General features: G+C 35.2%; 1 protein-coding gene across 8 annotated transcripts in view; it reads right to left on the reverse strand.

Moving 5' to 3' along the window:
• The window catches only part of FIP1L1 (factor interacting with PAPOLA and CPSF1), a 103,360-nt gene that overhangs the window by 8,120 nt on the left and 67,360 nt on the right, over positions 1-27,880 (reverse strand). For 4 of the 8 annotated variants that reach the window (XM_020990027.2, XM_020990034.2, XM_020990019.2 and 1 more), the window contains 4 exons: positions 25,564-25,590; positions 23,411-23,465; positions 21,132-21,187; positions 2,831-3,044 (listed from right to left, as the gene is read on the reverse strand). In XM_020990027.2, coding sequence (XP_020845686.1) covers positions 2,831-3,044; positions 21,132-21,187; positions 23,411-23,465; positions 25,564-25,590 — 352 coding nt within the window. The remainder of the gene's footprint in view (positions 1-2,830; positions 3,045-21,131; positions 21,188-23,410; positions 23,466-25,563; positions 25,591-27,880) is intronic. The other 4 variants (XM_020990044.2, XM_078148323.1, XM_020990010.2 and 1 more) reach the window with 1 other exon arrangement.

Below are 27,880 nucleotides of genomic sequence, written 5' to 3' on the forward strand. Positions count from 1 at the left end.
AAATGCTTTCAATTACTATTGATTAGAGAAAAGCAAATTAAAACCACTCTGAGGTAGTGCCCCATACCTAGCAGAAACGACAAATGCTACAGGGGATGAAGGAAAAATAGGAACACAAATGAACTGTTGGTGGAGTAGGGAACTCATCTAACCATTTTGGAGATCAGTTTGGAACTAGGCCCAAAGGGCCTCAAAACTGCACACATCCTTTGACATCCTTTGACCCAGCAATACCACCACTAGGTCTGTATCCCAAAGAGATCAAATAAAAAGTAAAAGGACCTATATGTACAAAAATATTTATAGCAGTTCTTTTTGTGGTGGCAAAGAACTGGAAATCAAGGGGATGTTCATCAACTGGGGAATGACTTAACAAGTAGTGGTCCAGGATTGTGATGGAGTACTATGTGCTATAAGAAATGAAGAGGGGTGTGGTTTCTGAAAAAACATGGCAAGACCTACATGAACTCATGCAAAGTGAAGTGAGAAGAACCAAAAGGGCATTATGCATAGTCCCAGCAATTTTGTAACGAAAGTATAATTTTCCCACCTTTTTTTGGGGGGGAAGGGAAGAGAGGAAGGAGGGATTTGGCCAATATAGAAATGTTTTGCATAATTTCACATGTATAATTGATATCATATTGTCTGCCTTCTCAGTGGCTGGGAGAGGGGAAGAAAGGAGGAAGGGAATTTGGAATTCAGTTTAAGAAGAATGTTAAAAACAAAAAAACTTTAAAACAAAATTATTTCAATAACAATACAAACAAAAAAATGGACAGCCCCTGAAAACTGTTCTCCGAGCATCTCCCACTGTTCCTAAGTTATATGTGGACAGCGGTTCTTATAACAAAAAGAAGACAGATATTCTGCTTCAGATTTCTTATAGAAAAAATAGTTAAGGCCAACAAAATTTCTGATTCACAAAAATGCAAATATTTCTCTTTACATTTTACTCTCTTACCTGGCATGTTAGATAAACTTGTTATGCACCTACCAGAAAATATTTCACTCTTCAAAAAGTGTCCCAGATCAGTATGATCATTTGGTAAAGCAATGTGGAATTATGCAAATGAAGTTATTAAAATATCTATACCCTTTGTTCCAGAGATTTCAACACTAGAAATGAATACCAAGTGGGTCAATGATAAAAAAGAAAGACCAAAACATTTATAGCAACACTTTTTGTATCAGCAAAGAAATGGAAGCAAAATAGATACCCACTGACTAGGGAATGGCTAAACAAATTGTAGGATGGGAATGCAATGGAATAATATTGGGCTATAAGAAAAGACGAATACAGAGAAGCATGGGAAAACACATAAACTAATGCAGAGTAAAGGAAGCAGAGCCAAGAAAACAATATACACGACAACAATGTAAATGCAAAAAACCATTACCACAAAATAACTGACGATGAATATTACAAAATTACAAAGAATAAGCATGGTCACTAAGAAGAGATATGAAAAGACACCACCCTCCACTCTCTTGCATAAGTGAAAGGTCTATAGACACAGAATATTGCATACATTTTCAGATTTTTTTGAGGGACTGATAAATTTTTCTGGTTGTTTTTTTTCTTAGTTTCTGTTACATGAAATGACTCTCTAGGAAGGGGAAAGGTTAAGGATACAGGAAGACACTTAGGTGATATAGAAATAAAAGAGCAATAAAACTTATTAAAAAAAACAGATTGATACTATTATGAGCTTATTCCACTTTAAAAAAAACTTACTTGATGATGCTAGAATAATACCTTGTATACCACAGATACTCAAATCAAGGCTTTAAAGATGAGGATTATGAGAAGGAGAAATAAAAAGGGTGTGAATTCAAGGCATGGAAAATAACTTATACAGACGCACAAAAGCTGGGGATAGACTGAGCTCAGAAAATGGCCAGTAATGGTTTGGTGGAAGGTAAAGTTTGTAACGGTATTGAAAAAAACATAAGAATAAGTGGGAGCCTGACTGTACTGGGCCTTAAGTGAGAGGTGAAGGTGTTTCTATTTTATCTGGTAGGCCATCAAAACTGATGGTTTTGAGCATTTTGAGGAATTGCTTAGTTAGGCCTGTGCCCTGGAAGATTATTTTGGCAGTTATGTAGATGGCAAATTAGAGAAAAAGTACACTGAAGGCAACAGAAGATGTGTGGGAGAAAACAGGCTGGATATGAGAGATGTTGTGGGGACTGATATAACTGCACACCAATGGTTATAGATAATGGGGGACAAAGTTATCAATGATGATACTGGAAGACTATAAAGCTAGATGATGGTGAAGAATGGTGGTGCCTTCAAAAGAAATAGAACTGATTCCTGCTGTCTCTAATGTTCTTCCCCTTGAAATACATTTTGTATATATTCACCTGCATATATAATATTTCTAGCCCCCATCCCCGCCTCCAACCCCATCATAATGCAAGTTCATTGAAGGCAGTGACTGTTCTTTTTTGTCTGTGTAACCTCAGTACGTAGATCGGTGGTACTTAATAAGCGCTTGAACAAATAAAAGAGATGGCTACTTGATGTTACAGCTTTCTAGGTACTGGAAGTAAAGAAGACTTAAGATTTCCAGTGTTATTCTTTTTCCCTTTTGAAAGATAACACCATGAACACTATTCTTGGGTAAAGAGGCATCTCCTTCATACTTATAATAGTTATAATAGTTTCATTGTCCTGAAAACCTTTTGCAAGTAATTTGTAACGCATGTTTTAAAGTTTTTCCTTTGAGAATTTTCACTCTTTTCCTAAAACTTCTAGCTGTTTATTTGGATTTAAACTCTGATGTATGTCTAACAATAGGAATAAGTTAAAGAATACTCAACCAACCTGTTGAATACACTTGGTGTTGGGCTGTGGTCACGTTCTCTCTCTCTTTCTCTGGTACGTTCCCTTTCCCTATCACGGTCGCGATCTCTTTCTCGGTCTCGTTCTCTCTCTCGCTCTCTATCTTTCTCTCTCCTGGCATAGTAGTCCCACTGCTTGGTGGTGTCGACAAGACTAGGCCATGAAGGAGCAGAACCAGGAAGATGAGGAAAAGCAACTAAAAGAAAATGAAACAATTGGAAGTAAAGGTTAATAGACTAAAAACAAAAGACAAATGTTTGAATATACTGGTATAAATTTTTTGGCAGAGAAAAGAAAAAACAGATATGCCGTTATATTAAAGTGTGCGTCAAGTTTAAGCCTCATACTGTAAATTCCACAAGATGATGCTCTTGAAGAAAAAAAAAATTAGAAATGCTTATTTACCATTGGGACACTTCCCAGTCACAATACATTTCAATTTTTAAAGATTTTCCATGTATGCTTTTGTGAATTCACACTTACTAATTTGCTGGTAGTAGTAGAAGTATCACAATAGCCACAATAAAGAACCCAAATTGACATATGGATTTGGGAGTGGGGGGTGGGTAGGGAAGGGATAGGTTATATGAAATAGAAGAAGACCCCAGGACCAGGTTACAAACAAATTCTGTAAGCCAAGAAATGTTTAAAAAGCACCAAAAATAAAAAAAGAACACTGATTCTACAATAAATCAATTACCCCAAATTGTATTTTTCTCCTCAGGCAATTCTCAGTACCATCTACACATACCACATCAAAAATGAGTAAATAAATTCTGCAAAGTATGCACTCAATATTATCTTATTGATTGATAGCATATAAATGATCAGTAATTCTGGTGTGGATTTGGTACAGAGGTACATACTGCCATCATCAACAAGAAGCTAATGAGGACTACAAAAACTTAATTTCCGCAATACGCTCTAGACTTCTCTTCTCTGGAATTTACAGAACACAGGAGGCTAAAGACAAGAAGCTACTTGCATCAAGGATATACTCAATCACATCCTTTTCCAACCTGTCTGCAGCCTTTAACACTACTAATCACCCTTTTATTCTTGATACCATATTGGTTTTCCTCCTATATTTCTGACTCTTAATTCTCGGTCTCCTTTGCCAGATCTTCATCCAACCTCAGTCTCAACTGTAAAATGAGATAATAAAATAGGATAATAAAAGTACCTACATCAGAGGGTTGTGAGGATCAAATGAGATAATATTCGTAAAGCACTCAGCATAGTGCTTGACACATAAATAGGCATTTAATAAATGCTTATTAAAAAGGTCACAATCGTTAACCATCGGTGTCTTCCAAGGCTCTGTCCTGAAACCTCTTCTTGTCCCTTTATACTATTTCATTTGGTGATCTCATAAACTTTCTTGGTTTCAACTATCATCTCTATGCAGATGATTCTTAGCATTATTTGTCCAGCCCTCACCTCTCTCCTGACCAACAGTCTCATTTCTTCTATCGCCTATTAAACATCCTGTACTGGATGTCTCATAAACATTATAAACTCAACATGTTCAAAACTGAACTGTCAAATGTACTATTCCCCTCCCAGACATACAGGCTTGTAATCCAGGTATCATCCTAAACATCTCATTTTCTCTCTCTGCCCCATATCCAGTCAGTTACCAAGTACTACCTTTGTAACAGCTCACACATGTAACTGCCTGCTTTGCTGGTCTCCCTGCCTCAAGCCTTTCTCTACCTATAGTCCAATCTCTATTCAGGTGTCAAAATAATTCCCCTAAAGTACAAGTCTGACCATCTCACCCTTATCTCTATTAATAAATTCTAGGGCTCTCTATTGCCTCTAGAATAAAATATAAAATTCTCATTTGGCTTTTAAAGCCCTCTATAACCTGGTGCCTACCTACCTTTCTAGTCTTTTTACTCCTACATTTCCTCCAACAAAGTAATAATGGCCTCCTTGCTTAAGATTCTCCTCTGTCCTCCAACTCTGGACATTTTTGCTGGCTCTTTTTCATAAGTGGAAGTCTCTTCTTCCTCATCTCCATCTCCTAACTTCCTTCAAGTCTCAGCTAAAGTTCTACCTTCAGCAAGAAGCCTTTCCTACTTTCAAAACCTCAATGCTAATGCCTTCCCTCCACGGATATTCTCCAATTTATGTTGTATACATAGATTTTTGTATATAATTATTTGAATGCTGTCTCAACTATTAGATTGTGAGCTCCCTGACAGCAAGGACTTTCTTTTGCCCTTCTTTTTATTGTTAGTGCTTAGCAGAGACTGACTTACAGGTGCTTAATGCTGGGTGACTGACTGACTCAAGAAGAATTTTCTCCTCACTAAAAGACTCAAATGAGGGCCCAATAAAAGAAAATAAATCTAGAGACAGGATATATTAACTAAAAATAAAAAAAATAAATCAAAATCAGGATATATTAATTCATTCTTTGGCAACAGCTAAACCTTAATGCCTGGAAGGCGTCCCTTCATCATCCCCCACCTCCTTAGAATCCCTAGATTCCTTCAGGCTTAGCTCAACCAACATGAGTCTTTTCCTTATTGCCCTACCTCTACCCCAGTTCCTAATGACCACACAATTCAAATTAACTTGTACTTATTTCATTTATATTTTGTATGATAGGCAACACAGCATAGTTAATTAGGGATTGGCTTTAGATTCAGTTAGACTTGCGCTTTCAGGCCTCACCTGTACCACATACTGTACAAATTCTCTAAAACTAAAAATTGCAGAGCACTTGCTGACAAAGACTGATACAGTGTTTCCTCACTGGGAGTTCCTTACAGAAGTGATACAGCAATGAAATTACAGGTCTAGATGAAGATAAAAAGAAAAATATTTATTCTTATATATGTACTTCTTGCCTCCCCTACAGAATATAGCACCCAGTAAGGTGAGTAGCACAGATGCTTAATAAATGCCTGATGACTGAAAGTTCCAAATCTCAGCTTTGAAAAGCATGAAAAGATGCTGAAGTTTCTGGGTGATTGTGTATTTAATATTTTCATTCTAATTTAATATAATTACTCTATGTTCAGTTCACCATGGAGAGGCTTTCTCTTTGTTGCCTTTGTCATTAAATTTTCCTCTACCATTCTTTTTCTCACAAAATCACCCTAGACACCTTAATCTTTCGCAAGAGTCCATTTTTATCTTGTTTATTGTCTCTGCTGCAATTTCCTGAACCCTCTAGCTTTTCAGGAGCCTTGAAAAAAAACCAAACAAATAAACAACTCATTACCCTTACACACATTTAGTTTTATTCTAACTGAAGTCTAAAGAAAAGATTATTTTATGCCCTGATAGATACCATAATATCATATTTTAAAATGCTTTAAAAATAATTAGCAATATATTGCCATCTCAAATTCAGTCTATGATACACTACAACTATCAAATGTTTTCCAATCAACCAATAAATTAAATACATACTATATACTTGTTCTATGAACTAGATACCATGCATTTAAATATGAAGAATGAAAAAGAATGAAATAATTCTTACTTTCAAGGCACTTACATGCTAACTCCATTATTCTAAGGGTGTGTGTGTATATGTGTGTGTGTATACACACACAAAGAATGAAAGAGAGAGATAGACAGAAAAAATATATATTCAATAAAACAAAGTATTTAAACACCAAGTAGTGAAGCAGGGGGAAAGGTTTCATATACAATGTCATGCCTGGGTTGCATCTTGAAGGAAGAAGGGATGCTATGAAGCAGATGTAGTGAGGTAGTGAATTCCAGGCATGGGAGATAGAGTGAAAGCATTTGGATAATTAATGGAGTGTGGTATGTGAAGAACAAAGAACAGTTTGGCTATATTGAAGAGTGGAGGGTGGAGTGGGGATGGATATGTTAGGGAGGAGAATAAAGTGCAATTATATTAGGATCAAGTTGTAAAAGGCTTTACAAGCTTAATAAAATAATTTATATTTTATCCTAAAAGTGGTGGAGAGCCAACAGAATTTATTAAGCAGGGGAAATGGCATGGAAAAATCACTTTGGCAGCTGAGGATGGACTTTATTAGGGAGAGATGTGGGGCAGGGAGATCAATTAAGAGACTGCTGCAAAGGAAGTGGTCAGTAGAGAGAAATGACTGAGATGTGTTTAGAGGTAGAAATGGCAAGATTTGGCAAATGAAGGATAGCCTGTATTTATATTATATCCAGTACTTTAGTAAAACTACAAGGACAATGATCTCCACTGAATTTTATCTTGATCTCTTTTAAAGCTTTATAGAAAACTTTGGGTTTTTCACCAGTTTCCACATTTTCTCTTTACTACAAGCTTACCAGACAACCAAATATTTTCAATACAGCCTTACCAAAAAGTAAGCTGGTATTTATTATGATGATAACTTCCATTGAAATCAGAAGCACTAAAGATTACCACTTGATTCATGGAGAAACAAGAAGCCAAGTTCTCTCAGCTACCGTCATACCTGTTCCAAGTCAGTTAAAAGTTTGAAAGAGATAAAAAGGTTAGGAGGACGTAGTGCTGGTTACTATGGCGGATTCTTTTGTAGAATATATCCCTATAGAACCTAATTTGGGTTTTGACCTGAGTTGAGAACCAATGTTACAAAAAATCACATAACTACCTTTCACTGATTTTGCAGTTTTTTTGCCCCCTGGAAAACTGAAAATCATTTAGTTCCTGAATTTTAGGCTTGGCCCCTAGACCCAAAGCCCATTTGTTGAATTGTTTTAAATTTGTTGAATTCAAAAACATTATTTATCTGGTCTTTTATGAATTTCAATTTTGGGGAAATTAGCATAAATGGAGTAGATTATCAGAACCACTCTAAAATTATATATTCTAAAAAACAGCAGAGATTACTCAATAATTTTAAAAATTAAACTCAAGTACTGGTACTTAAACTTACTGGTACTAAAAGTACCAAGAAAACAACCAAGCCAACAAAACAAAGACAAAAAACCTTTTTAATCTTTCAATTGTTTTCTGAGTGTGCTTGAATTTTTTTAAAGTATATAAATAAAAGTATTCTGATTCAAAAACTTCTAAAATCTTTTCAGTAAAGTCAGCTGGCCTCTTCATTTTCTCTTCCCAGGCTCTAACATTGCTGAGAGAACTAATAACTTTAATGCAACTTAAAATGAAATTATTAATATAAAGAACAAATTAAACACCTGAACATTTGGGAAATTTTATTTGGTAGAAATGTCCTGAGACCTTTGCTATGTGCAGAAAAACTTCGCTTAATTGTAATACCCAAGGAATTAGATTTTCTAGTTGACTCAGAATTCACCAAAAACATTTTGGGATTTTTATCCTTATAAAATATCTTTATAAAATATAAATATATTCTTTCTAAAACTTCAAATTTAGAACATTTTTAACTTTCTTAGGTAATCTATGATCACTCAGTGCATGTCAAAATTAACATTAAAAAAATCACTTTTCACTGCAGTGTTCAAGTATCAAACATTCTTGACACGAGTATGAATTCCATTGCTAATTTTCTTTGAAAACTATTCATAATAACATGTTGTTTTGCTGATACTTCCCTATTTATTTTAACAGATAAATATAGGAAAAAAAATTCAGTTAACTAAATCTTACAATGTCCAAGTTTGCAGTTAATTGATTTTTTTTACCAGAGATAGCATAATGTAGTAGGAAGAACACTAAAACTGGAATCAGAACACATGGGGTTATAATTCCAGCTTTTCAACCAATCTGTTTGGCAATCTATCTCATAAAGTTATTGTAAATAAAGTGCTTTGCAAGCCTGAGAGAGCTATCTATAATAAATATAATCTCTAAAAATAAAGATCATCATTTGGGCATTAAATAGCAATCAAACATTTTAAAGACATCATTTTTAGGAACTTTCTTTAAAAAGAAGTAAATTCTCATTTAAACTACTAGTGGAATGTATTCAGTTTTGCAGATCACTTTTACATAGCTCTCATAACTTACGTATTTAATTATATTAATGGATTCTATTAACGCACTGTGTTTTTGAGAAGTCCATGATAACCCTAGACAACTGAGATAAGATGGTATCTTCGGAGGAAATTTATACACTCCTCTTTCTTCTCTCCCAATAAATCGAATACACTTCTACCGTCTCATTCTTAGAAGGAAACACAAGCTGTGATGACAGCAAGTGAAGGTTCTACAGACTAATGACATCTATGACAATCCTCAAAGCAGGGATGGATATCTTTGTAGAAAGAACGCTAGATCTGTAATCAGAAAGCCTATATTAAAATTTCAGCTCCTCCATTTCTTAACTATGAGGACCTGGAAAAGTGGCAATCTCTATTTCGCTATCTTCATTTGTAAAATGAGGAACTTGGATTGTAATTTGTCATCTAAGACTCAGTCTTTCTAGGTTTGAAGAGATACATTACCAGGTTGGTGATAAGATGATAAATTTTTTCAGACATGGCAACTCCCAAAGACATTGGGTTAGTGTTCTGTGATGTGGAGGGAGGCACAGGACTGATGAAATCATGGATCTTTTAAATACTGAAGCATGACAATACCTGACAGCAGAACACCATTTGCAGAGGAAAAACAACAACAAAAAAGTGCTTTCTAGGATTCATGTGGGAAGCTTTATTATTGTTCAGAGACTTGTCCACTCTTGAGGTATAATAAAATTCCTAAACTATCACTCTGCCAACTATCCTATCTATTGACTTTATATAACAGGCTATATTATTATTACTGAACTCTAAAAATCTGATGCCAATCAAAAGCCAGGAAAAATGCCTCTCTCAGAATATTTACATCTCTCTTCTAAAAGATGGGAATGTAAAATTTAATTAACAAACTTAATTAAAAAGCACAATCATAGAATTTAAGTTATTTTGAAGAACACATTAGTCTTTTCACAGTAAAATATTAGCAAAAACATAAACAAAACAAAACCCAAAAGCATACAAATAGATTTATTCTGAAATGAAAATGTACATAATATTAAATGTACCTAGATAAGAATGCCTATGCCTTACCATAAATAAGTTACAACATGTAATTAACTTGATTATTCTATGTGCCAAGAATCTGATCTTCTGACTCCTGAATGCACTTTGGTTTTATTTTCACTTTTCTGTGCAGATGGCTTTTATTTAAAGAAATTCCTCTGTGACTTTCTCTTACTTCCTTGTCTCCATTTGAAATTCTGTCACATAACTGCTCTTAGAGCTCTCTATTTTAAGTACGCTAAACTACTTTTTCAAGTATTAATTTATTTTCTTCAATCAGGTCATTAAAAAATCTTCAATATCCCTTTCGTTAAAGGAAACTGCCTTTAATTCAAATAGTTTAGGCCAACGTAGATGTAGACTTAAATACTTTTTAACAACAATTCTTTCAGCTGTAAATAACTAATTTCATTTATAACAACTAATGGTCACAGACTACATGATACACACACACACACACACACACACACACACGTATATATAGGTTACCTACATTTTCACAGAAATAATTACAAATATTTACAGAATTGGGCCATGGAAGATTAAAATCTAATTCTAAACTCCAAAGCAGATGGTTACAGCTGTTTGCCAACAAGTTTACTAAACACCATTACATAACAGACAAGCTTGCATGTGTTGTTACAGAAATAAATCTGTACTGTATCTAGTTATAGTTTACAGCAAGAATTAACCAAGAGGAGTGATTTTTTTTAAAGATAAGGTGGCCTTTTTGGCTAAGTCCTCAAAAATTTTTAAGAGAAACCCCACTTGAACATATTTAAATAACTGGAAAAATATCAGTTGCTCATGGATAGGCTAAACTAGTAAAACAAAAACTAATTTAACAAAAATTAATTTACTTATTAGTGAAATACAATAAAACTCCCAAAAATTATTTTATACAGCTAGAAAAAATAATAATAAAATTCATCTGGAAGAACAAAAAGTCCAGAATATCAAGGGAATTAATAAAAAGACATGCAAGGAAAGGTGGCCTAGCTGTACCAGATCTAAAACTGTATTATAAAGCAGCAATCATCAAAACTACTTGGTACTGGCTAAGAAATAAAGTGGTGGACCAATGGAATGGGTTAGATAAAGACGACACAGTAGTCAATGACCATAATAATCTACTGTTCAATAAATCGAAAGGCTTCACCTTCTGGAATAAAAACTGGTAATTGACAAAACCTGCTGGGAAAACTGAAAAATTATAAGGCAGAAACTAGGTATAGATCAACCTATCTTATACAGTATACCAAGATAAGGTTAAAATGGGTATATAATTTAGACATAAAGGGTGACACCATAAGCAAATTAGGAGAGCAAGGAATAGTTTGTTAGATCTATGCAGAAGGGAAGAATTTAGGATCAAATAAGAGATAAAGAACATACAAAATTCAAAATGGATAATTTCGATTACATTAAATTTAAAAGTTTTTGCACAAACAAAGCCAATGCAACCAAGATTAGGAGAGCAAAAAACTGGGAAATAATTTTTACAGCCAGTGTCTCAGATAAAGGCCTTATTTCTCAAATATATAGAGAACTGAGTCTAAATTTTAAGAATATAAGTCATTCTCCAATTGATAAATGATCAAAGGATATGAACATGCAGTGTTCAAATGAAGAAATTAAAGTTATCTATAGTCATATGAAAAATGCTCTAAATCACTACTGTTTAGAGAAATGCAAATTAAAACAACTCTGAGTTATCACCTCACACCTATCAGATTGGCTAAAAAGACAAAAAAGGAAAATGATGAATGCTGGAGAAGTTGCAGGAAAATTGGGACAAAAATGCATTGTTGGTAGAGTTGTGAACTGATCCAATCATTCTGGAGAGAAATTTGGAACTATGCTCAAAGGGTTATTAAATTAAATTATGCATACCATTTGATCCAGCAATACCATTACTAGGTATCTACCCCAAAGAGATCATAAAAAAGGGAAAAGGACCCACATGTACAAAAACATTTATAGCAGCTCTTTTTGTGGTGGCCAAGAACTGGAAACTGAGGGATGCCTCAACTGGGGAATGGCTAAACAAGTTGTGGTATACGAATGTAATGAATACTATTGTTCTAAAAGCAATGATGAGCGGGTGGATTTCAGAAAAACCTAGAAAAACTTACACGAACTGATGCTGAGTGAAGTGAGCAGAACCAGGAGAACGTTGTACACAGTAACAGCAATACTATGCAATGACCAACTTTGACAGACTTAGCTCTTCTCAGCAATACAATGATCTAAGTCTAAGACAATTTCAAAAGACTCAAGATGGAACATGCTAAGCACATCCAGAGAAAGAACTATGGAGTCTGAATGAAGACGGAAACATGCTATTTGCTCTCTCTCTTTTTTCCTTTTTCGTGGTTTTCCCCATTTGTTCTAGTTATTCTTTCACAACATGACTAATGTGCAAATGTGTTTAATATGATTGTACATGTATCCCTATCTCAGATTGCATGCCTTCTTGGGGAAGGGGGAGGATAAGTTTGGAACTCAAAATCTCATACAAATGAATGTTGAAAACTAAAAATAAATGAATGAATGAATAAAAAAAGAAGAAACGTCACTTAAACAACAGGTCCCAAGATAGATATTTTCAACCCTTCAATTTTAATATAATGACAATTTAAACCACTTTCATCCAACACCTATTGATTTATATAGCAACAGGATCCTTGGAGGAGTCATAGGCATTTACATAAAAATCACCTCTAAGGTTAAGCAAATGATAATGACCAAGCTTGGGTTCTTTGTTGAGAGAGGGATAGAGGGGAAGGAACCACAGGTACGATGTAACGCATACACTGACTGATATGGTTGATGTTTTAGGTGATTTTAAACTTTTTTTTTACATTCCTATTGAACATATTTTCACATTAGTGGTGTTGTAAGTAAAAATTAAAACCAACAGGAGGAATCATCAGAAAGAGGAAACAAAACTCAACAGATGAGAAAAAAAATAGTAATTCAACTTTCATAGTTCTTTCTTTGGATGTGGACAGCATTTTACATCATGAGGCATCTCGAGATGTCTTAGATCCTCGTAATGCTGAGAAGGGTTCAGTTTATCAATATTAGTCATTGCACAACGTGACTGTTATTGTGTACAATGTTCTCTTAGTTCTGCTCATTTCACTCAGCATCAGGCCATACTAGTCTTTCCAGGTTTTTCTGAAGTCAGCCTGTTCATCATTTCTTATAGCACAATAGTATTCCATTACATTCATATACCACAACTTGCTCAGCCATTCCCCAATTGATGGGCATCCTCTCAATTTCCAATTCTTTGCCACCACAAAAAGAGCTGCTATGAATATTTTTGTACATGTGGGTCCTTTTCCCATTTGTATGACCTCTTTGGGATATAGCCCTAGAAGTGCTATTGCTGGGTCAAAAGGTATGCACATTTTTATAGCCCTTTGGGCATAGTTACAAACTGTTCTCCAAAATGGTTGAATCATTTCACAACTCCTAGGTGATTTTAAACTTAAAATTTTTTTTTTATTCTTTGTTACAAAAGATTCAAAGTATACTCTGGGTAGTGTATTTGGTGAGAGTCAGATAAGAAAATCAATGAGATAGTAAAACAGAAGCATCAATTAAAAATACACATCTCTCTCTCTGCAACCTAAATTTAGGATATATCTTTCACTTTTACCTTAAACTTTCAAATAACATTTCAGCTTCATGAAAAAACAAAGCTTACACAAAAGATTTCAAGTTGATGTCTTGGGGTGGGAAGCAAAGCTCAGAACAGCTTTGAGGGATGGAGGTGATGGTGGTGAGGGAACCAACTAATTAGGGGTAAAAGGATTTCCTTACTGAAGTGAGGACCCAACAGACCAATTTCTAGGTGGATCCAGTCAGCTCAGCTGCCTGACTTCTCTCTCTATTCAGCAGCACATGAGTGGGAGCAGAGCAGGTAGATGGTGATTTCTTTCACTATTTAGCACAAGTGAAGAGCAATGGCAGATGCTGGAAATAATCCAGGGGTGGAGTTTGGCAAGGAACGAGCAACAATGGGACAAAGGTGTAAGAGATTTGATGCTGTGAGACTGGAAAGGCAGTAAAGTAGAGGTAATGGGCTGGGAAAGTACTATGGGCTCATGGAAGACAGCAGTATAGTATAGTGGAAAGTGCACTGGTCCTTAAGTCAGAAACTTAGGGTTCAAATCCCAAGATATTACCGGCCTAACTTGACAAGTCACTCATCCCAGTCTGTTTCCTCATCTCTCAAATGAGGGGTAGAACTATAAAGTCTTGAGGGTTCTTCCCATTTCTAGATCTACATTTCTATAATTGGAGGTTTCTTATGGGGGTGTGTGTGTCATAAATTCCTATGATAATGAAGGGTTAAGGCACAGGGAGAGATGAAACGATGTAAGAAATATGCATAACTTTTTGGAAGTACTGAATTTGAAATTTCTAATCTGACTCATCTTGACTGCAACAGACAACTATAAAGGAGATGATCTCTGTCCATTAGCTTAAAAACAAACACAAGTACAAATACACAAACCGAGCCAAATTCTTTAAAAATCCTTTGATTCTTTAAAAGAAGTCCTCATTCAAGATTTGACAGACAGGAGCATAGTGCAGGGGAACCTCTAAGTTCTAGTTTTTGCTCTAATCCCTGTCACTGACAAGATAAATTCCCCATCCCTCAATTTTTTTCATTAAATAAATAGATTGGGAATAAGTTATTTTGACGGTCCTTCCAAATCAGAATGATCCTAATATTTTGAAATCCTCAGATAAAAGGATAAGCATGCCAACATAATAATTTTGTAGAGAAAAAAGGTTACTTATAATAAATGCCTACTTTATTCAACCTTATTTCCCATGACTTTAGATAAGGAAACTGGTACCCAGGTTGCCAAGAGTCACGCAGCTACCAAGTATATAAAGTAGGAGTCAAATGCAGGTCCTTCTAACTCCAAATCATTCACTTTCCCTACCTTCCCCAAATCTCTATTGCTAAACAAAAATTAGATAATTCAATTCTTATTTTGATCTATTATCTTTACTTAACTCACAATAACATAGACATAGTTAAGGAATCAAGATTCACGGAAAAATACTGGAGCTGGAGTCAGAAGACTTGGGTTTGAATACTGATCTGTCATTTACTGTCTGTGTACCCTGGCCTATTTCCATTTTTTTTTCTTTGTATCTCCAGCACCTAGCACAGTGGTAGGCACTTTAAAAGTGCTGACTGATTAATCACAGGATAACAGATTTAGAAAGGAATGGACTTTAAAGATTATCTTGCAACACTCTCATCTTACAAATAAGAAAACGTAGGCCTGATAAAATGACAAACACATACCACCCAGAGGTATTTAAAAATGTCTATAAAACAAATTAAGGTAAGACTGGAGAAGGAAAGCACTAGCAGCTGAGGGAGATTAAATCCTTGGATGAAGATCCTTGCAAAGACAGTTATTTTCAAGAAAGGGGAAATTCATTAAGAAGTTAAACTGCTTAGGATTTACTACTAGAAACCATAAGGGTTAAGTTGTCAACTTGATTTTGCTAAGCTGTTGTTTCTTCATTTTTTTTTTGTTTCAAATAAATATTCACTGAGTGGGGAGGAAAAATGTATCTGGAAAATAGCATGACATAAAAAAAACCAGAGTACTGAGTCAAGTGAAAAGTAAAATTGTTTTCTAACTACTAATTCTAAACTGAGAATGCTAATTCACATTTGTAGTACTTTAAGGTTTACAAAAGCTCTTTTCCTATATCCACACAAGATATATAGAGCAAATATTATCCTGATAAGGAAAAAGAGGTTATGTAACTTGCCAATCAAAAAAGGAAAGGCTTCTAGGAGTAGAAGGCTGTGGCCAAAGTCAAGTGACACAGATGAGTCAATGTTCAAACAGCTATAATGACCGACATTTTTATATCCATTAGATGGATGGGTTTAAAGCCCTGACATAAAAGAATATTATTTTTCTAGAGATCACGGGAACTAAAGTCAAGGTGATCAGCCTTGGAGGTGAAAGAGAGCAAGAAAGAAGGTGGAGTCACAGAAGCAATTAGGAATTTGAAAAGAAAACCCAATGTGAATGAGTAATCCCACTGAGTCAAGTTAGTTAACATATTACCTGTTATATGTGTAGTTCACTGTCAAAGAGTAGATTCTAATATTCAGTAAGAATAACATAAGGAAGATTATCACTGAAGTAAAACAGGGAAAGGCCACTACATTCTAAATTCATAAGTTCTAGAAAACAACTTCTCTGCCCTATCACCCAATTCCTTGAGTGCTGGCAAAGAAAGATGAAAGGCCACTGAATACTGTATTGAGGGCTCATATTTTGTCAGAGGGTTACCATATATATGGTGGAAATACCACACAAAGCATTGACTAAAATAAAAGGGCAAGATAGAACACACTGGAATGTTATACTATCTTTTGGGAGACCAGTACTGTGATTTCATTGGGACAGGGGATTCCTGGTGAACAAATGCTCTTTACCAACTCACATTCACACCTGCTGTGCCTTAGAGAACTGACTGGGGTCACTGAGAAATTAAGAAGATATTGAGCCAGTATGTCAGGCAATATTTGTCATATGCTGCCTCTCCTTTCAATAGTTCACTTTCATTATTGTTTTGACATATTTCAACAAACATACAACCCCCTCACAAAGCACATATCCAAAAACAGTTAAGCAAAATTGTTGAGAAGTGATTAAGACTAGAGAGCATGTATTTCTTTCTTCTTTTGCTGTTTACTGTTCATGTTTGAGGATATATATTTTTTAATATTTTGGGACTGAGAGCCATTGTATTTAACTTTAATTTTGTTGTTTAGAGATTACTGACATTTAAACAAACAGAAAATAAACTCATAGGCATACAGAGAGAAAATAAATCTAAAAATGTGCCACTGAATCTATCTTCAAAACATCTCTCACATTCATTGCCTTTCCTCCATTCACATGATCACCACTCCATTTCAAGATCTCAACACTACTTACTGATTGCTAGGGATTCCTCCACAGGTATTCCTGCTTCCAATTTCTTGCCTCTATAATCTATCCTTCATAATGATGCCAAAATAATCACCATAAAGCATAAGTCTATGTCATTTTCCTGCTCAAAAACCTTCCATATATGTAATGGGGACAGACTAGAAGCATTTCCAATAAGATCGGGGGTGAAACAAGGATGTCCATTATCACCACCGTTATTCAATATTGTACTGGAAACGTTAGCTTTAGCAATAAGAGAAGAAAAAGAAATTGAAGGCATTAGAATAGGCAAAGAAGAAATAAAGCTATCACTCTTTGCAGATGACATGATGATATACTTAGAGAATCCTAGAGAATCAAGTAAAAAACTACTTGAAATAATAAACAACTTTAGCAGAGTTGCAGGCTATAAAATAAACCCACATAAATCATCAGCATTTCTATATATTACCAACAAAGCCCAACAGCAAGAGATAGAAAGAGAAATCCCATTTAAACTTACTGTAGACATTATAAAATATTTAGGAGTCTACCTCCCGAAACAAACCCAGGAACTCTATGAACACAATTACAAAACACTTTTCACACAAATAAAATCAGATCTAAATAACTGGAAAAACATCAGTTGCTCATGGGTAGGCCGGGCTAATATAATAAAAATGACAATCCTACCTAAGCTAATTTACTTATTCAGTGCCATACCAATCAAACTACCAAAAAATTATTTTATAGAGTTAGAAAAAATAATAACAAGATTCATTTGGAAAAACAAAAGGCCAGAATATCAAAGGAACTAATGAAAAGAAATGCAGGGGAAGGTGGCCTAGCAATTCCAGATCTTAAATTGTATTATAAAGCAGCAGTCATCAAAACTGCTTGGTACTGGCTAAGAAATAGGGAGGTGGATCAGTGGAATAGGTTAAATATGCAAGACACAGTAGTCAATGACTATAGTAATCTATTATTTGATAAACCCAAAGACCCCAGCTTCTGGGATAAGAACCCACTCTTTGAAAAAACTGCTGGGAAAACTGGAAAAGAGTATGGCAGAAACTAGGCATAGACCCAAATCTCACACCATATACCAAAATAAAGTCAAAATGGGTTCAGGACTTAGATATAAAGGCTGATACCATAAGTAAACTGGGAGAACAAGGAATAGTTTACCTATCAGATCTATGGAGAACAGAAGAATTCATGACCAAACAGGAGATAGAGAACATTATGAAAAGCAAAATGGATAATTTTGATTACATTAAATTGAAAAGTTTTTGCACAAACAAAGCCAATGCAACTAAGATTAGAAGGAAGGTAGAAAATTGGGAAAGAATTTTTACAACCAGTCTTTCTGATAAAGGCCTCATTTCTAAAATATATAGAGAATTAAGACAAATTTATAAGAACACAAGCCATTCCCCAATTGATAAATGGTCAAAGGATATGAACAGGCAGTTCTCAGATGAAGAAATTAAAGCCATCTATAGTCATATGAAAAAATGCTCTAAATCATTATTGATTAGAGAAATGCAAATCAAAACAACTCTGAGGTACCACATCACACCTATCAGATTGGCCAACATGACAAAACAGGAAAATGATAAATGTTGGAGAGGATGTGGGAAAATTGGAACGCTAATACATTGTTGGTGGAGTTGTGAAATGATCCAACCATTTTGGAGAACAATTTGGAACTATGCCCAAAGGGCTATAAAAATGTGCATACCCTTTGATCCAGCAATAGCACTTCTAGGGCTATATCCCAAAAGATCAACAAATGGGAAAAGGACCCACATGTACAAAAATATTCATAGCAGCTCTTTTTGTGGTGGCAAAGAATTGGAAATTGAGAGGATGCCCATCAATTGGGGAATGGCTGAGCAAGTTGTGGTATATGAATGTAATGGAATACTATTGTGCTATAAGAAATGATGAACAGGCTGACTTCAGAAAAACCTGGAAAGACTAGTATGGCCTGATGCTGAGTGAAATGAGCAGAACTAAGAGAACCTTGTATACAATAGCAGCCACGTTATGCAATGACTAAGAATGTTAAACTGAACCCTTCTCAGCATTACGAGGATCTAAGACATCTCCAGAGGCCTCAGGATGGAAAATGCTGTCCACATCCAAAGAAAGAACTATGGAAGTCGAATCGCTCTCACTTATTTTTACCTTAAGTTGAATTTTGTTTCATCTTTCTGATGGTTCCTCCTATTGGTTTTAATTTTTACTTACAACTTCACTAATGTGAAAATATGTTTAATGGGTATGTAAATGTAAAGCCTATGTCAGATTGTGTGCCGTCTTGGGGAGGGTGGGGGGGGAGAAAAAGGGAGAAAAAATTTTTAACTCAAAAGCATATGGAAAAAAAAAATTTAAAAAAAAAAACCTTCCACAGTTAGTTCTGACTAGACCTAAGGATTAGAAATTCTCAACCTGTGTGTGTGCGCGCATGCATCTGTGTGTGATGGACCCCTCCTCTGGCAGACTATCGAAGTCCACAGTCCCCTTTTCAGAAAAAGGTTGCTAAATGCATAAAATACAGTGGATTACAAAGGAAACCAATTATACTGAAATCTGGTTAAAAAAATAGTTTTTAAAAAGCCCATTCTGGGGCAGCTAGGTGGCACAGTGGATAGAGCTCTGGCCTTGGAGTCAGGAGTACGTGAGTTCAAATCCAGTCTCAGACACACGTCACTTACTAGCTGTGTGACCCTGGGCAAGTCACTTAAACCCCGATTGCCTCACCAGAAAAAAGCAAAAAAAAAAAAAGCATATTCCCAGAACCCCTGCTTTATGACAAAGATCCAGGATCCCCATCTAAGTCACATCCTCTAACTCTAACTGTCCCTCAGTCTTCTAACCCTGACCTACTTCTCTTCTCCCTCCACACTACTTCACTCAGTGATCTCTGGAATTAATTACCATCTCTATGCTGAGGATTCTCAAATCTATTTTTCTTGCCCAACCTCTCTGCTGACTCCTAATCTTGAATATCCAACTGGCTTTCACACATCTCAAACCAGATGTCCAATAGACATCTTAAGCTAAACATATTCTACCAGAACTCATCCTTCTCCCAATTACCATAGAGGGCAATATCACCCTCCCAAGTCTCTCAGACTTGCAACCTAGGAGGCATCCTAGATTTCTCACTTTCTCACCCTTCCATGTCCAATCTGTTTATCAATTTCACCTCTGCCATTTCTCCTGAAAAGGCTCCTTCTCTCCTCTGACACTGCCACCACCCTAGTGCAGGCTCTCACTCATCACCTCACACCTGGACTATTGTAATACAATACTGGTGGTTCTGCCTGACTCAAGTCTCTCCCCACTTCAATCCACTGTCCATTCAGCCACCAGAGTAATTTTCCTACAGCATAGGTTTAAGCATGTCAGCCCCCCTACTCAATAAATTCCAGTGGCTCCTTATCACCTCTAGGATCAAACATAAAACCTGCCTTTTGGTATTCAGAGCCCTTCATAGCCTAGCATCTCCCCTGCCAACCTCTTTCTAGTCCTCTTATATCTTACTTCTCACCATGTACTCTTAGAAGCAGAAACACTGGCCTCTTTGCTGTTCCATTTCCCATCTCTGGGCATTTTCTCTGGTGAGGGAATCTCCCTCCTCATCTTCTCCTCCTGGCTTCCTTTAAGTCCCAACTAAAATCTCATCTTCTACAGGAAGTCTTTCCTAACCCTTCTTAAATATGTCTTCCCTCTATTAATTATTTACTATTTATCCTATATAGTGCTTGTTTGTAAATATTTGTTTGCTTGTTGTCTCCCTCTTAGACTGGTGAGTTCCTTGAGGTCTACACTGTGCCTGCTTTTGTATCCCCAGATACAGTGCCTGGCATATAGTAGGCATTTAATAAATGCTTACTGACTGACTAAAATAGCAACTCAAGATAGCACTTAAAAGTCCTCTATGACCTTGTTCCAATATTCCCTTTTTCTGCCTTATGTCACATTACATACTATACTACCCTTCACAAACTTGACCTACATAGTATAGGTGTTTTTAGTTGACTTTTTACCAAAACTAAATAGTGATACTTTGCTTTATTTATACTAAGTTGTTGATAATTGTATCCCATTTGCCTGTTTGGCAGGAACCACACTGTTAAGTAACCTATTAGACTGAAAGCATTTCACTAACATGCTAGATAATGTAAATAAATATTCTCTATAGTTCAATGTTCTTTTCACTGCTTTGTGTAATATGGCCTTAAATAATGGAAGCTTTTTTAGTTTTTATACCATATATTTATAAGTGTTTTAACAGTTCAAATTAAATCTTAGGAAACTAATAAACTTACCATTGCCATAAGGAAATGCACGAGCAGAACGACTATCATATCCAGAAGAATGCCCACTATTGGAAAAAAATACTTTGTTAATTTCAATACATTCATATTAATTTTTAAAGTTTCACTAGCTTTGAATTAAAGGCAAGATATAAGGAAAAACTAAAAGAAACAATAGATTTTTAACATCAAATATTTATTGGAAATATTTAACCCAAGGGTTTACTGTTACAAATTTTTTTAAAAAAATTTTAAATATCAGTTAATCTCACTAAAAACATGGACTGCTAAATATTAAAATTTACAAATACACCAAGTTATTCTTTAAATATCTATTTTTTGGGGGTTTTTTTTGTTTTTCAGGCAATGGGGTTAAGTGACTTGCCCAGGGTCACACAGCTAGTAAGTGTTATGTGTCTGAAGCTGGATGTGAACTCAGGTCCTCCTGAATCCAGGGCCGATGCTCTATCCACTGCACCACCTAGCTGCCCCTAAATATCTATTTTTAAAAGACACTTTTTAATCAAAACACCATATATAATACAGTTGACTCCACTGGTTCAATGGATAGCAGATTGAGTTTTTAGGTCAAAAAATTTAGAGCTGGAAGAGTTGTTAGAAGTCATCTAGTCCAACTCCCTTATTTTCCAGGTAAGAAAACTGAGACTGAAAGAGGTCAAGTGACTTGCCCAGGATCATATACCCAATAAGTGTTAGAGGCTGGGTTTGAACTCATATCTTTCTGATTCCAAATCCATCATGCTATCTATCCACTACTCTAAGTTGCCTTGCTAAAGGGGAATCTCATACCTAGGAAAACATTTCTTTCACCAAATTGAAAAATGCTTGTTTATACATTCATGATTGAGATTTTTAATTTATAATGCTTTACCCCAGGCCTCATATTTTACTCTGCATTTTCCATACATCATATTCTTTTCTCAGAAAAATATTTCGTACAGAAGAGTTACCATTTAAGGACAAAAAAATCTTAGAACATCATTCTATCACACCAAACTAGTATATCCACCAGCACAGAGCATGAAAGCAGTTAGTCTTTGGAATAAAGTTCTGAGTACTTGAAAATAAGGGTCTAATAATTAAAAGCTGGGGCCAGGTAGGTGGCACAGCAGACAGAGCACCTGCCCTGAAGTCAGGAGGACCCGAGTTCAAATCCGGCCTCAGACCAAACACTTGACACTTACTAGCTGTGTTACCCTGGGCAAGTCACTTAACCCCAAATGCCTTAAAAAAAAAATTAAAAGCTAGCACTAACCTCTTATCTCTCTTCCCCTACTGTCCACAAGCTACAACTGATAATGATACATGTTAGTATGATAAACTAGACTGTCCTTCACTGATTTAAAAACTGGCAGCTGAAAGAAAGGCTAATGGAAATCATATCCTGGACATGTTTATCCTTAATAGGCACAAAGCAAAAGCTTTCTATCTTTTAGCTAAGTCAACTAAATGGTTCTTAAGTGTGGAAATACATCTAATTCATTATAATCCACAGAGATATAGTTTTTGCTCAACAGGAGTTAAACAAATTGGTTGATATAACTTTACCACAGGATATAGATCTGTCTCTTACTGTTGGGTTCCTTGGCATCCAGCTGCTATACTGCTGTAGGAAACTATAACTAGTGCCCACTCAACCCAGCTATGCACTATGATGCTTTATTTCTAGAACCTTTCCGAACTAAGAGTACTTATTCCCTCCAAGAGGATTTCTCATTACTTAGCTCCTACTTCAGGGAACAGTTTGAGACCCACTCCTTGTTAAGGAATCTTTAGACACCTAAAGATAGAACAGTAGCATCTCCATTTATGCTTGCTTTTCCCTGATAAGTCTCTCTTTTTGTAAGGTAGAAGACTGTAGTTACAAACTAGGCCAATGCCTTTTTTATGGCATTGTGCTAATGCTTCCTCCACACTCCCACTAGGCATAGATTATAGTAATAATAATAGTATTAAATTAAGAATTCAAAAAACCATAATAACACACTTGTCAAATTCAACAAGCAATTATTACTTGTTATATTTTAATAACAATAATATCCCTTGTGCTTTTTTTTGATAATTCTGGTATGTGACTGTAGGTCTAGCTCTTCTAAGTAAATGTATAAAACTTATTGCTAAATATTTGCATATAAAGCAAACTAATATTTTGGGTAAGATAAAATCTTTAAAAACGAATTTCCAAGATATAAAAAGATTTGCTAAAAATCCTAATCTGCCAATGGTCAACAATCATCAACTAGTAGTTTATACAATCCATTCTGCTTTACCTTTCTATTGTTGGTATAAGAGATGGAGGAGGAGCTCCTGGGGGAGGAGGAAAACCTGTATTCAATCATAAAATAAAAAGAAAATTTAATTAATAGGGTATCAACATATAATGGAAGGAGTTAAAATCAAGTTATTGAGTATCATTCATTTTTTCTGGAAACAAATATTCTTCTATTGTCTGTACTGGACAGCAAAAGAACCCCTGAATTAAAAAAAAAAGGCAACTCTAATATCTTATAAAATAATCTTGTCTAGAACATTAAGTACTAATTGGGAGTCAGGAGACCCGGTCTTATTTTCAGCACCACACATAGCCCATTTTATTAGTCTGACAAAGTCAATTTCAATGCCTTACCTTTTCCATATATAAAACATTAAAAAAAAATCCTTATTTTACACCAGGCATCTATTATTGTTCTGATATTTTAGATGAAACATAAAGCAAAGAAATATTTACCACTTTAAAAAATAATCTGAGAAGTTTAGATATATCAGAATTTACTTTAAAAGTCTTAGTTTATAATATATTACCAGCAAAGATCTAAAGCACTTAAGAATGATAGCACAATCCCAAGAAACTAATTTATTTAAAAAAAAAAAGCACTTAGCGTAGCTTTTAATTTAGTTTGGAACCATTGGCACCATTACGTACTCCTCATGGAATAGCTTTATTCTTAGTTATTTACAGTACCTAAATGAAATACTTAAAAATCACAGGACAAAAAGGGCCTTGAATACTCAGCTAGTCTAAATTCCCAATTTCTGATAGAACTATATTATACCATTCCATAAAAAGAAAACTTTTTAAAGACTTCCTAAAAAGGAGGTTCCTTAACCTTCTATTGAAACCCACCCCAATCTTAACAAACCTCATTGTTAAGAAATCTGTTATATATTAAATTCCTCATGTTAGTTTTAGACCACTTCCTCTTAAACTGTCCTTAATGGAGAAAGGGTACAGGCAGTTGCTTTCTCTCTAATTACCCTAATATATGTGAAGATTATTATTAAGGCTCTCCTTACCCTTCTGTTATAGGTTAAGAGATCTCAGTTCTTTTAACCTCTCTTTAAAGGGCTAATTTAAACATTCTTTGTGGCTCTCCACATTTTCTTAAGTCACCATGTTCTTTCTGGCTCTATTTCAGTTTGGGGATCCATAATTAATGTATTAAGGGGTCTGCAAAATGCTGAATATAATGGAATTACTTCATGATTTTTATCTATTTATGCTTTGATACTGCTTTTAAAAACTATCATGACACACCAGTGATTTATGTATTCCTTGTTATCCACCATGATAAATATTCTGCCATATTCATACAGTCAGTCATTCTCTATCCATATGCCTGTGTTATATTTGACACTTACTCTTACTAAACTTCATTCCCAGCCTGTTATTGATTCTCAAGGTCAATTTGAAATTTAGTTCCATCCTTCAAAGTACTGGTTACCCTCCCATATGTTCCACTCCTCTTGACTTTTAAATAAACTTAACAAACATGCTCACTGCTCCCATTATCAAGGCCACTGACGAAAAATTTTTTTAAAAAGAAAAAAAAAACCACCAACAACTCCGGGTCAAGAACCAAACCCTGTATATCATACTCTTCCAACACTGATCAACTGATAGTCACTGTGAATACAACTATCCAACCAGTTGAGCACCCATCTAATAGTTGTGTGGCTGAGACCACATTATCCCAGTATATAGATGAATATGCCAGTGGGATAAAAATACAAATCCATAATAAGGTAAAGATAAGATTACATCTGTTTCTTTAGGTTTACCAAGCCAGTCACTTTGTTACAGAAGAAAACTGTTAGTCTGAGAAGACTTGTTCTTAATAGAATCATAGTAATCTGTTTCTTCAAGGTTTTTATGAATTAGTTTGGTGATGATTTTAACAGATTCCTTTCACCTATAGAATGGTTGTTGCTATATCAATGGGTAAAGCAAGTGGTAAGAGAAAACTAAATGCAGTTTTCTGAATCAAGACTGGAATGAAGCAAAGGCAGAGCTGAAAATAGGACCTTGAAATCTCAATAGCCTATTTCATATGCTAACCATATCACCACTGTCCCTCCTGTAACTACATGCGTGAAATTTCATGTTTATTAACAATGATGTAGAAAACATGAAAAAAGGTTTTACCTGGAGGTGGTACAGTTATTGGAATACCTAAAAAACAAGTGATGAAATTTAATATAGTAATTGGATTTCATTACCTGGTACGTATTTAATGCCATCACCAAAACAAACTTTGAAATAAAAACCCTTGGCCTCTCATTGTCCTGGCTTCATTCACTCAAAAGAATCATAAGCCATACTTTTTGATCATTCTCCACCTTGCGTAAAAGCAACAATACAAGAGAATAACGTCCAACTTTCCTGATGAAACCCAATCTAACAACTTGATATTACAGTTTCCCCCATTTGTTAAAACTGCAAATGAAGATTTAGCAATCATTTAAAAAGCACACTCGTGCACACATATACCAAACCCCATGAAATTGGCCCAACTAAAATATAAGGTCCCAAGTAGACCCTTCACATAATTCCACAACAGCTCCATCAATACATTTTGACACTTTAATAATAAGATAATAGTCTCTTTTTATAGCCTTAGTGAAGTACAAAATAACAACTTTGAAGATGAGATCTAGCACTCATTTTCACAAATTTCAATATAGTTTGGAATACTCAACAAGCATTCAGTAATACGTTTTATTATCGTGAATGGAAAAGGGAACGAAAATACATTTTACTGGTGGGGAGAAAGGCTCTATAAACACAAACAACCCAGAGCACCTGAAGAAAAAGATGCCCAGCTTATTGCTATAAATTTCCACTGATAACATCGTGGTACATTCCTAACTCACATTTGTACATAATTTGTAAACTCTGAGGAGTAACAGCGTCTCAGTAACAAAACTTTTGGCCTGAGGTATTCTGGTTTTAGGACAAAAGCAAATCTCTAAAGAAAATATTACCAATTTATGTCAGCTAAGTGTTCTTAAAACACTAATGATAAAATAATTTACACTTACTAAGCATTAAATATTTAAGACAAAAGTACAAAAAAGTTAGCTTGATGTGCCACAACTGTTTTATCTTAGAGAAAACGATGCTAATAAAATTAAAAAGAAAATGAAAACAATTTTTGAATCATTAAAAACTTGTTTGAAAAGACTACTTGACAAAAATGTTGACATTTCCTAAATCCTAACTGAATGATGCAATTTTTTCTAAATAAAAAAATCAATTCATAAGTTGCTTGAAGGATGCATTATGAACACTTTCTATACTGTTTCAGTTGAAAAATCTATTTATAATTTCTTTAAGATTTTTCAGATGTGCAAGCTACCACAGTAAATTTTTTAGAAATAACTTAAATAAAAAATTGACCCCCAAATGATCACAGTACCTGCCCCACCCATGCATTTAAAAGATCCTGAAAATGCAAACACAAAGAGAAATTCTAAAAATACTCAAGTACAGACTGTATGTAGTTTTTGAATTAGTACTAAATAATTCTGTTGGACACACCCACATTTGTTAATGTCAATTCTCATTCATCTATGACTTCTTTTACTGCTTTCCACATCACTAAATTGAAATATAGCAAAAACACTGAGCACCCCAGAAAGAGACTCCCATGGAGACCAAAATAAATAATAAGGAAAGGTAGAGCATGTTGTATTTTGTTAACCATTGCCATCTAATTTTCCACCACTCAAATTCTGTGTGATAACATGGAAAGCATGCTGGCCTTAAAATAAGAAGCTCTCAATATGAGTTCTAACTCTGCACTACACTTCCTTTGCAACTTCAGCAAGGTCACTTCATCCTGACCTGGGTTTCCTCATCTTTGAAAGAGATTCAACTGGAATGATCCATAAATTTCCCTTCCATCTTTAGCTTCTATGATCCTATTTAATTGCTTCATCATGGCATGTAACTGACCCTGCGTTCTCAAAAATTATGCATACAGAACAAAAGGTTCTGGCAGGTCATTCCAAGTTGGAAAGATCTTCAATAAGGGCCTAGTGATATGCTTCATGTCTACAGTCCAAGGAATAGACTAGCTAAATTTAAAGAGGATTATCAACCTATCCAAATCCTAATAGCATTTATCTAGTAGCTCTAGGTCATAATGCCAACCAACCCCCCCCCCAAAGGAGTTAATGTACCAAGTCCATGGTCTAGCTTTCCAACCTAGTCCTGTCCTTAGAGACTATAATGGATGATTATATATTTGCTCTCACCATCACTTCTAACTATGCTACTCTGTGCAGTACACTCCTTTACCTAACCATAGCCTCCAGGTCATCATACTGGCCATACTCTGGCCTCACTCCCTGCCATAAACAATCCTGACAATAACTAACCAGTTCAACCACACAGGGTCTTTTACTCTCAAGCTCTTTGCCACCTTTGTGTATTGCTGCTCTTACCTAGACAAACCACA

This window comes from Phascolarctos cinereus, unplaced genomic scaffold (genome assembly GCF_003287225.1).
Source record: "Phascolarctos cinereus isolate Bilbo 61053 unplaced genomic scaffold, phaCin_HiC Scaffold_9;HRSCAF=440, whole genome shotgun sequence".
Lineage (NCBI taxonomy): Eukaryota > Metazoa > Chordata > Mammalia > Diprotodontia > Phascolarctidae > Phascolarctos > Phascolarctos cinereus.